This window comes from Jaculus jaculus, chromosome 1 (genome assembly GCF_020740685.1).
Source record: "Jaculus jaculus isolate mJacJac1 chromosome 1, mJacJac1.mat.Y.cur, whole genome shotgun sequence".
Taxonomy (NCBI): domain Eukaryota; kingdom Metazoa; phylum Chordata; class Mammalia; order Rodentia; family Dipodidae; genus Jaculus; species Jaculus jaculus.
In genome coordinates, this window is record NC_059102.1 from 341,754,409 (window position 1) to 341,767,018 (window position 12,610).

The 12,610-nt window shown below is 42.4% G+C and overlaps 1 protein-coding gene across 1 annotated transcript in view; it reads right to left on the minus strand.

Annotated features, from left to right (window-relative positions):
- The window catches only part of Rab3gap2 (RAB3 GTPase activating non-catalytic protein subunit 2), a 109,471-nt gene that overhangs the window by 50,480 nt on the left and 46,381 nt on the right, over window positions 1-12,610 (minus strand). The window contains exons 5-8 of the mRNA XM_004670118.2: window positions 8,613-8,660; window positions 8,460-8,535; window positions 8,062-8,163; window positions 4,658-4,757 (exon numbers count right to left, since the gene is read on the minus strand). Coding sequence (XP_004670175.2) covers window positions 4,658-4,757; window positions 8,062-8,163; window positions 8,460-8,535; window positions 8,613-8,660 — 326 coding nt within the window. The remainder of the gene's footprint in view (window positions 1-4,657; window positions 4,758-8,061; window positions 8,164-8,459; window positions 8,536-8,612; window positions 8,661-12,610) is intronic.

The window sequence follows — 12,610 nt, forward strand, 5'->3', positions numbered from 1 at the left end:
ACAGGACACCAATTTAATGAAATAAACAAGACAATACAAGACATAAATAACAGAAGTAATAAAGAAAAACCAGTCAGAATTACTAGCAATGAAGAACACAGTTAATGAAATAAAAAACTCTGTAGAAAATCTCACCAGTAGAATGGATGAAGGAGAGGACAGAATATCTAAGATAGAAGACCAGGTGGCAGATCTAATACAGTCCAAAAAAGAGAAAGACAAACTAATACAGTCCAACAAAGAGAAAGACAAACTAATAGAAAAGTACGAATGGGAATTTCAAGATATTCGGGACACTATGAAGAGATCAAACATAAGAATTTAGAGCACAGTAGAAGGAGAAGAATCTCACTCCAAAGGCATAGTAGGCGTCTTCAACAAAATCATAGAAGAAAACTTCCCCCAAATTGGGAAAGAGGTGCAAATGCAGATACAGGAATCTTTTAGAACACCAGCCAGACAAAACTTGGAAAGAACCTCTCCTCGCCATATTATAATCAAACTTCCAAACACACAAACCAAAGAAAATATATTGAAAGCAGTTAGAGAGTAAAATCAAGTTACCTACAAAGGCAAGCCCATCAGGATTACAGCAGATTACTCAACACAAACTTTAAAAGTCAGAAAGGGCTTGGAGTGATGTATCCCAAGTTCTGAAAGGTAACAACTGTCAACCAAGGTTACTTTATCCTGCAAAGCTATCCATTCAAATAGATGGAGAAATAAGGACATTCCATGACAAAAGCAGGCTAAAGGAGTATTTGAAGACAAAACCAGCTCTACAGAAAATACTTTAAAGAATCCTCCATGCCAAAGAGAAGGAAAAGCACACATATAAGGAACCTGGAAAAAAACAAGCAATACTCAAATACTAATTAACACAAGAGAGCACAGGTAGAACCGGAACCACAAAAAATGACAAACATAAATACACACCTTTCAATAATATCTCTTAATATCAATGGCCTCAACGTCCCAACCAAAAGACATAGGTTTGCAGACTGGGTTAAAAATCAGGATCCTACTATTTGTTATCTCCAAGACACTCACCTTTCCACAAACGATGAACATTATCTTAGGGTGAAAGGTTGGAAAACGGTGTTTCCAGCAAATGGGCCTAGAAAACAAGCAGGGCTGCTATTCTAATATCTAACAAGGTAGACTTAAGTCCAACGTTAGTCAAGAAAGATAAGGAAAGTCACTTTATATTGATTAAGGGCACACTCCAACAGGAGGACATTACAATCCTAAACATATATGCACCTAACATGGGGGCAACCAAATTCATCAAACACTATTAGAACTAAGGTCACAGGTAACACCAAACACAGTGGTAGTGGGTGACTTTAACACCCCACTCTCATCAATTGACAGGTCATCCCGGGAAAAAATAAACAGAGAGGCATCTGGACTAAATGAGGTCATAGAAGGAATGGACCTAACAGATATATACAGGACATTCCATCCAAATGCTGCAGAATATACATTCTTTTCAGCAGCACATGGAACATTCTCTAAAATAGACCATATATTAGGACACAAAGAAAATCTTAACAAATATAGGAAAATTGAAATAATTCCTTGCATTCTATCTGACCACAATGGAATCAAACTACAAATCAATAGTAAGAAAGGCTATAGAGCATACAAAAATCATGGTAACTAAACAATACACCACTAAATGATGAATGGGTCAATGAAGAAATCAAGAAGGAAATCAACAAATTTATAGTCAAAAAATAATGAGAACACAACATATCAAAATCTCTGGGACACAATGAAGACAGTTCTAAGAGGTAAATTTATAGTTTTAAGTGCCTATATTAAGAAATTAGAAAGGTCACAAGTAAACGACCTAATGCTTCACCTTAAAGCCTTGGAAAAAGAAGAACAAGGCAAACCAAAAATCAGTACATGGGAAGAAATAATAAAGATTAGGGCAGAAATTAATGAAATAGAAACAAAAAAAAATTACAAAGAATTAATAAAACAAAGAGTTGGTTCTTTGAAAGGATAAACAAGATTGATAAACCCTTAGTAAATCTGACCAAAAGAAAGAGAGAAGAGACACAAATTAATAAAATTAGAGATGAAAAAGGTAACATCACAATAGATGCCAGAGAAATTCAAAAAATCATAGGGACATACTATAAAAGCATATACTCCACAAAGTAAAATCCGAAAGAAATGGATGATTTTCTTGATTTATATGACCTATGTACATTAAATCAAGATGAGATTAATCACTTAAATAGACCTGTAACAAGCATGGAGATCTGAAGTTATCAAAAATCTCCCAACTAAAAAAAGCCCAGGCCCAGATGGATTCACTGCTGACCTGGGGAACCGAGCCTCGAACCGGGGTCCTTAGGCTTCACAGGCAAGCGCTTAACCGCTAAGCCACCTCTCCAGCCCCCCACTTTTATTTAATATAGTTCTGGAAGTCTTAGCCATAGCAATAAGGCAAGAGACACACATAAAAGGGATACAAATTGGAAAGGAAGAGATCAAGTTATCATTATTTGCAGATGACATGATTCTATATATAAAGGACCCTAAAGACTCTACTAGCAAACTGTTAGAGCTGATAAAAACCTACAGCCACATAGCAGGATATAAAATAAATACAAAGAAATAAGTAGCCTTCATATATGCTAACAACAAACACACAGAGGATGAAATCAGAGAATAACTCCCATTCACAATAGCATCAAAATAAAAATAAAGTATCTTGGAATAAACCTAACCAATGAAATAAAGAATCTCTACAATGAGAACTTTAAAATAATCAATATTGTGAAAATGGCAATCTTACCAAATGCAATCTACACATTTAATGTAATCCCCATCAAAATTCCAAAGGCATTCTTCATGGAAATAGAAAAAACAATCCAAAAATTCATTTGGAATCACAAAAAATCTCGAGTATCTAAAATAATACTGAGCAACAAAAATAAGGCTGGTGGTATCACCATACCTGATTTTAACCTATACTACAGAGCCATAGTAACAAAGACAGTGTGGTAGGACTCATCTCATTTCCTTAGAAGTACATGCTCAACCATGTTTATTGCTGCTCAATTTATAATAGGTGGAAAATGGAACCAGCCTAGATGTTCCGCAACTGATGAGTGAATAATGAAGATATGGCACATTTATACAATGGAGTTCTACTCAGCGGTAAAGAAAAATGAAGTTATGAAATTTGCAGAGAAATGGATGGATCTGGAAAGGATTATACTAAGTGAGGTAACCCAGGTCCAGAATGCCAAGCACCACATGTTCTCCCTCATATGTGGATCCTAGCTACAGATGATTGGGCTTCTGCGTGAGAAGGAAAATACTTAGTAGCAGAGGCCAGCAAGTTAAAAAGGAGATAAAAGGGAAAAGAAAGGAAGGGAGGAAGGTACTTAATAGGTTTGTATTGTATATATGTAAGTACAATGATTAAGATGGGGAGGGGGTATGATGGAGAATGGAATTTCAAAGGGGAAAGTGGGGGGGTATTACCATGGGATTTTTTTTATAATCATGGAAAATGTTAATAAAAATTGAGAAAAAAAAAGAAGGGACCATTTTCACTAGAAGAAATGGCTTATTTTGCATCTTACAGTCCATTTCAATTCAGAAACACCTTTAGTAAAGTAGCAAACACATCCTGAAGAAACTTCTCAGGAGGTCTGTCTCAATCATTTAGAAGTGAGATTAAGGCCCCATCTCAAAAAAAATACAGGGGAAATAGGCTTTGTTACTGGCAATTTTACATCTCTACAACGGGATCCTAAGTCAATGGTGTGTAAAGTAATAGCACACCTTACAGTCAAAGTCATTTTGGAACTGATCCTCTCCCAAAGACACAGCAAACCACAGTGAGAATTCCTGATGATCAGTGTAGGTTTCATTCCTAAATGTAGTCCAGTCAGTACACGTGAAGTTCAGGACTCAGCTCTTCACCCTTGAGAGCTGTGTCAAGCTGCTGGCTCCCTGTGGGCCCTGCCTCCAGTAGGGAAATGTGCCTGCATACATTGGCACCCTTATCCTCTGCGGATGGAAGCAGTAGACGAAGGTCACTGGATTCTAGGACATTAGTCCTATAGCTGCTCATCTAGAGACAGGTGTGTTAGCTGCACCAAACTTGAGACTGTTCGCTCATAGAGGTACAAACCTTTCTCCTTGCTAAGCGAGGAAGCCTGCTGCTCTTGGGCTGCCCTGCTCCACTGGTAGCATCTGCGGATCCCATTTCAGCCCCCTTAAGAGCATGCTACTTGGGGCTGGAGATGGCTTGGTGGCTAAAGGTGCTTGCTTGTAAAACGTGATAGCCTGGGTTCTACTTCCCCATACCCACATAAAGCCAAATGCACAGTGTCACAGGCACCCGGAGTTCATTTGCAGTGGTAGAAGGCCTTGTCACAACCACTCTTTTCTCTCCTCTGTCTGCCTCTTTCTCTCTGTCTCTCTCAAATAAATAAATAGTAATTTTAAAAAGCACACTGCTCAACAGTGCACTTCTGCTATCTCCTGTGGCAGGGGTTTTACCCCTAAATCAGCCTGGATGGCCCCTTTACATGTAGAAGACATGCTTAATTATGTTCAGTAGGTCATGTTAAATAAAATTAACACCATGAGAGGTTAAAAGGATTTCTTGCCAAGATATTACCTTTAGCAACCTGGTTTCGACAAGCACGAAGAGACTGAAAAAGGCTAAATCCATCAATAGTCACAATGGCAGCTGGATATAAGATACTCAACTCTTCATTCTATTTAGGAAATAAAAGGAAGAAAATAATACATTTTCTTAAATAAGATATAGTAAATAAGCATATCCTTAAAAAAAAACAAAACCTGAATGTCATGCACAGTGCAGTCAAATACCGTAACTAAACAATCATCTATCCAATACATAGAGCTAAATGTCTTATGGCCAAAGACTTAAACTTCCTCTCACATATGAGCTTTTGTATATTGTAGACAATGGTCTTATGATAATGGTGAGAATTGTAAAAATTTTGTTCAATTCCATAAAAAGTCAATACACATAAGTAATATATAAAAACAGAAGGAAAGCTCACATGAAATAAATTCATATGCATTTGCATAAGACTAACTCGCACAGTATGCCATAAGATGCTTTTAAATCATCAATACTATTTCCTCCTTCTCTCTCTCTCTCTTTCTTTTTTTCTTTCTGTTGTTGTTATATTTGCCGTATTGGGGATGGAACTCAGGACTCTGCACATGCTAGGCAGGTGCTTTTTCAAATGAGCAACATCCCAGCTACATTTTTTGTTATTTTAATAGTAAACTCCCCCCCCCCCCCCCCCGAGATAGGGTTGTGCTCTAGCCAAGGCTGAAATGGAATTCACTATGTAGTCTCAAGGTGGCCTCGAAATCATGGTGATCCTACCTTTGCCTCCCGAGTATTTAAAGGCCTGCGCCACCACACCTGGTTCTTTAATAATAAACTTACACACTTTTTTTGTCATGACTCTACTTCTAGGCACAAGCAATCTGCCTTCTTCAGATTCCCAAATAACTGAACTCACAGGCTAATGTCACTGCACCTAGCTTTTACCCAAATGTACTTGAGCAATTCTCGATGGGCCTTCATTTTGGCTTCTTGCTTCACTCTTCCTCTCTACCACCTTTGTGTGACACAGCAGACTTAAGCTCTCTCCTGACTAGAACTCTCCAATGGCTTCCTCCCGCATTTAGAGTCAAACCAGCTCCTGGGCCACATCTGTGAGCTCTGGCACACACCTCCAAAGTGGCACATCTCTGTCCTTGCTTCCTGAACAAGGCAAACACCACCTCAATTCTCTACATGTTCTTGGTTTCCGCTCACGAGTGCATTACTCAGCATAGCTTCTGAGCCTCTGTCTCAAACAGTATCACCAGTCCCTGCCACATTACCATCTCTCCAACACAGTGACTTCCTTCCTAAGCCAGCACAGACCAGACCACTTTTCTTTCTCTGGTTGTTTACTGTGGATTTTCCTCTGCTGTCCCCAAGCTCGAAGTGATCCGCATGCCCCTGACACGTGACCTCAGGTCTAGGGAGACAACAGATGCTTCTGCGTGCATGAATGAACTGACAGGTCAGATTCACAGATATGTGTGCAGCAAACATTAGCTGCTTGATGGTCACTAAGAACTTTCACCTGGAAGTAATATTCTTGGCTGGTAAGGCAACAGCAAGCATTTAAGCACTAGTTACAATGTTTTTCCCATCAGTTCTTAAAAAACTGAGAGTGCTAAGGTTGTGATCAAGTTTAAGAGGTGGAAGAAAATTCACAGTCCAGTGATTTTGTAGAAAACTGGCAAACATCTCTTGACAGGTATCTTCACATTAGAGACCAGCATCCATCATCTATCACCTATGCCTTCTTTGTTGCCTTGGGTAATTTCTGCTTTCTCCCATCTCCTTGTCCTGACCATTACCACAACACAATCTCCAGCACGCAGTTTTATGTTCCTGATGCCCTTGACTTGGAAGAGGCATCTATAACTTCAATGAGCACCTCCAACCTAGCCTGTCATGACACGATCCTGCGACTTTCATCTCTCCTATCACTGTCTCAATTCAACATGCCCCAAACACTAAACCTTATCTTACAGCCAAGGCAGCAGACCCCTTTTCAAAGTTAATAGCACTCACTTAGAAGGAATGCTCCTGAGCTATCTACGACACATTCCTCTATGTAACATACTACATTTCTGGACAGTAACAAAGCCTTGCCAACTATTTCTCCAGAACTTTAAAAAATCCAATTTCAGGGCTGGGGACATGGCTTAGCGGTTAAGGTGTTTGCCTGCAAAGCCAAAGGATCCCACCCAGTTTGATTCTCCAGGACCCACGTAAGCCAGATGCACAAGGGGCATACACATCTGGAGTTAGTTTGCAGTGGCTAGAGGCCCTGGCATGCCCCATTCTCTTTTTCTGCCTCTTTCTCTCTCAACTAAATAAATAAATAATATTTTTAAAAAAACCAATTTCAAGTAAGGTCTGGTAACATACACCTATTATCATAGCACCATGGAGGCAGAGGTAGGAGGACTACAATTCTAGAACAGCATGAGACACTAAGACCCAAAACAAATAAGACCTGCCCTATTACCAGCTTCTCTGGTCAGATTCTTAAAGCTCCAACTTGACCTGAGCACAGCTTGACACACTACCTTCTTCTTCTAACCCTGCAGGAGCTTTTCCTATCTTCTGAAGAATTTTCATTTTTTCTTAAGTTCATGCAAAATTTGACCATTCTCTCTAGTCATCAGTTTCTCATGATTTTCTAATGAGTTTCTTCATAGTCACACACATAGTCCTATATTTGAATCTTTCCTCAGGACCACTGAAATACTGTTTTCTCACTACTAATTATATCCCATGCTCATTATTCAAGATTGAAAAGAAATCTTACCTAACTGAACGTATCCCTTATTATTATAGTCCTAAAGGAGCCAATTCTTTTTTCTAACTTGTAGAGAGGTTTTTCTGACCATATAAACTGATTATTTATGTTACTAATTCATTAATAAGAACTGACACATATTAAGGGAGTATCTCTTACTAGGTTCTATAGCTCCAGTTCCTCTATTATGAAATTTAAGTTCACTTATGCATGCTAAACACATCTGTTCATGGGAAATCTTTTGGAAGCAAGTAGTACAAATAAGAAAGGCATATTAATAGTTTTAACCACTCCCATTGCAAGCCAAATAAATGCATACTGGTTGATGCACTCTATAATTATTTTAAATTAAGAGTCCATAACTTCTTTTACTATGGGTAATTTTGATACCTGAATTAAAATAAAAAGATATAAAGTTACATCAATACCACATTTTATCTAAGTCAAGAGCACAGTACTTCATTTATAACATCTATCAAGGTTGGTTCTACATTTAGCTACAAATACGTATTTCTAGACCACAATAGCACAGCTAACTTTGCCATGAGACAAAAAATAATAACAATAAGTTTCCAGGCATAAAAGTAAAAAAAAAAAAAAAAAATCTTTGAAGCAAGGCTACTGCTACTGTGCACACTGTTTTTGTCAATACCTGCTCAGTCACTCCAGGATGCCGTGGGATTGCATAGGTCCTACATTTGAGTTGGCGCACGGTGTCTTCATTCAGAAGCTGTGCGAGCAAGAGCACACCACTCTAGGAGGAAGCAGAGAGGCTGCTCAGCTTCTCAGAGGTAAGTGGTACTGTCAGGCATGGCAAGGCACAGAGCTCCACCCTCAGCAGGTTTCCAGGAACCCCAGAACTCTGTTCAGAATACAGCTTCTCTGCTCTGCCTCCATTACCAGCAGCTCCCTTGCTTACTTACTCCACCCCCATGAACCATCAAGACCTATTTCCAAAATGCACATAATGAAGGAAGAAACTAGTATGATAGGATGCATGATGGGACTGCAGTCAACTAGTGTTCTCTAACTGCGGGCAACCCAACTCACCTCAGTGTAGAAGCGGACATAACCTGAAGTAAAGCCCACCACAATGCAGGTCCAGTCAGGACGTCCAGTGGAACTCCTGTTACAAGTAAGATGTATGATCTTAATAGCTCGGCCTCAAAGTGAAGAGAACAGGAAGCTCTTATTTATCCTTACCTCTTTTGACTTGCCAGTGGGATACAGAGAACACTAGTCACACGCTCCCTAAAAACAAGACAAAAATCACATTGTGTGCTTAAGTCACGGAACTTGGCCACTACTTTTATTTCTCTATTAGTGAAGGTGAAAAAGCACTAAGTGAAAAACCACCTCTGTAGATCAGGTTGTCTGACACATAACTAAAAGTACAGTAAAGTTCATACACATAAAATGCCACATCCCATTCATTTGAATAAAACAGTATTTTTCATTCTGTATTGGCATGAAACAAAACTCTTATGTATACAAAATTTTAACCTAGAAAATCTCAAATGATTAACAGACAGCCATTGCCCACTATATACAGCTATCCTGCGTCCACTAAGAACCTAGCCTACCTCCTTGTTTGAATCAGTGCAGGCAGTTGGATAGGAGGCACTCCCAGACGCATTACTTACAAATGGCATGTTTTGTAGTATGCCGTTTTAGGAACTTACTGCATTTCAACTAGGTGGTTTCTTCTTTTATATTTTATACACATTGATCCTAATAATCTAAGTACTCATCAAGATTTTTTTCCGTCATGCAGTCGTAAAATATTGTTAGGAGCTCAGAGACAGAGCCTTAACATCAAAACAACTTCTACTGACTGACCTGCTGAAGCTGTCAAACTTGGGCCATTATTAGCTTGAAACCTATTCTCTGCCCCAATCCTCATGTTAGGCATTCACTGAGGAAAATTAAACCTTTTGCTGACTGTTTGTAAGCTAATTTTTTTTCTGTATTTCTTACAGAAATTAAATGTCAGGCTGAGGAATATTCTTATTCATTTATTTGGATGGTTGGTTTTTTGAAGCAGGGTCTCATTCTTGCCTAGGCTGACCTGGAACTCATTCTTTAGCCCCAGGCTGGCCTCTAAGTGCTGGGATTAAGGGTGTGCACCACTATGTGTGGCACCTTTTATTTTGATAAAAAGAAAAACATCTCACTGAGTATCTACAAGGTACCATATTCTGGGCTCTTCCAATGTGACATTCTTTCACCCTATAGTTGCAAGATACTTCCTCCTCATTCTGATCAGGGTTCAGTCTTGTCAGTGTACCTACAAACAGGCTCCAGGCTAGCGGCTCTCTCACATAACCAGTCACTCTAGACACCATGGTTTCAAAGTTCTACTGGGTCAGTAGGAAACTTAAATGCACCAACTCACATTTATGAGTTTAAGAACTAAAGCCACACCATTGGCTTCAAATACAGACTGAGTATTAGTGTAGCCAGGATGCCAAGGATGCCCTTGCTGTCCTGGGTGCACAGGAGGGCAGGGAGACAAAATGCACAAGGGTGGTGTGGATTCTTTCTGAACCAGAGTCTTAAAGACAAATCACAGGATGAATACAATTAAATCTGCTAAACAAATCATTCCTACAATACAGGTGGATGTGCACGCAGCACTTACACACGACAGAGGTGGATGTGCACACAAAACTTACACACGATGGAGGTGGACGTGCACACAGCACTTACACACGATGGAGGTGGACGTGCACACAGCACTTACACACGATGGAGGTGGATGTGCACACAGCACTTACACACGATGGAGGTGGACGTGCACACAGCACTTACACATGAGAGAGGTGGACGTGCACACAGCACTTACACACGATGGAGGTGGACGTGCACACAGCACTTACACACGATGGAGGTGGACGTGCACGCAGCACTTACACACGATGGAGGTGGACGTGCACGCAGCACTTACACACGACAGAGGTGGACGTGCACGCAGCACTTACACACGATGGAGGTGGACGTGCACGCAGCACTTACACACGATGGAGGTGGATGTGCACACAGCACTTACACACGATGGAGGTGGACGTGCACACAGCACTTACACACGATGGAGGTGGACGTGCACGCAGCACTTACACACGATGGAGGTGGACGTGCACACAGCACTTACACACGAGAGAGGTGGACGTGCACACAGCACTTACACACGATGGAGGATTGACGTGCACACAGCACTTACACACGATGGAGGTGGACGTGCACACAGCACTTACACACGAGAGGTGGACGTGCATGCAGCACTTACACATGACAGAGGTGGACGTGCACGCAGCACTTACACACGATGGAGGTGGATGTGCACACAGCACTTACACACGATGGAGGTGGACGTGCACACAGCACTTACACACGATGGAGGTGGACGTGCATGCAGCACTTACACATGAGAGAGGCGGACGTGCACACAGCACTTACACATGAGAGAGGTGGACGTGCACGCAGCACTTACACACGATGGAGGTGGACGTGCACACAGCACTTACACACGATGGAGGAGGACGTGCACACAGCACTTACACACGATGGAGGTGGACGTGCACACAGCACTTACACATGAGAGAGACGGACGTGCACACAGCACTTACACATGAGAGAGGTGGATGTGCACACAGCACTTACACATGAGAGAGACGGATGAGCACACAGCACTTACACACGATGGAGGTGGACGTGCACACAGCACTTACACACGATGGAGGTGGACGTGCACACAGCACTTACACACGATGGAGGTGGACGTGCACACAGCACTTACACATGAGAGAGGTGGACGTGCACACAGCACTTACACACGATGGAGGTGGACGTGCACACAGCACTTACACACGATGGAGGTGGACGTGCACACAGCACTTACACACGATGGAGGTGGACGTGCACACAGCACTTACACACGATGGAGGTGGACGTGCACACAGCACTTACACACGATGGAGGTGGACGTGCACGCAGCACTTACACACGATGGAGGTGGACGTGCACACAGCACTTACACATGAGAGAGGTGGACGTGCACACAGCACTTACACACGATGGAGGTGGACGTGCACACAGCACTTACACATGAGAGAGACGGATGAGCACACAGCACTTACACACGATGGAGGTGGACGTGCACACAGCACTTACACATGAGAGAGGTGGACGTGCACACAGCACTTACACACGATGGAGGTGGACGTGCACACAGCACTTACACACGATGGAGGTGGACGTGCACATAGCACTTACACACGATGGAGGTGGACGTGCACACAGCACTTACACACGATGGAGGTGGACGTGCACACAGCAGTTACACATGAGAGAGGTGGACGTGCACACAGCACTTACACACGATGGAGGTGGACGTGCACGCAGCACTTACACACGATGGAGGTGGACGTGCACACAGCAGTTACACATGAGAGAGGTGGACGTGCACACAGCACTTACACATGAGAGAGGTGGACGTGCACACAGCACTTACACACGATGGAGGTGGACGTGCACGCAGCACTTACACACGATGGAGGTGGACGTGCACACAGCACTTACACATGAGAGAGGTGGACGTGCACACAGCACTTACACACGATGGAGGTGGACGTGCACGCAGCACTTACACACGATGGAGGTGGACGTGCACACAGCACTTACACACGATGGAGGTGGACGTGCACACAGCACTTACACACGATGGAGGTGGACGTGCACGCAGCACTTACACACGATGGAGGTGGACACGCACGCAGCACTTACACACGATGGAGGTGGACGTGCACACAGCACTTACACACGATGGAGGTGGACGTGCACACAGCACTTACACACGAGAGAGGTGGACGTGCACACAGCACTTACACACGATGGAGGTGGACGTGCACATAGCACTTACACACGATGGAGGTGGACGTGCACACAGCACTTACACATGAGAGAGGTGGACGTGCACGCAGCACTTACACATGAGAGAGGTGGACGTGCACACAGCACTTACACACGATGGAGGTGGACGTGCACACAGCACTTACACACGATGGAGGTGGACGTGCACACAGCAGTTACACATGAGAGAGGTGGACGTGCACAGAGCACTTACACACGATGGAGGTGGACGTGCACACAGCACTTACACACGATGGAGGTGGACGTGCACACAGCACTTACACATGAGAGAA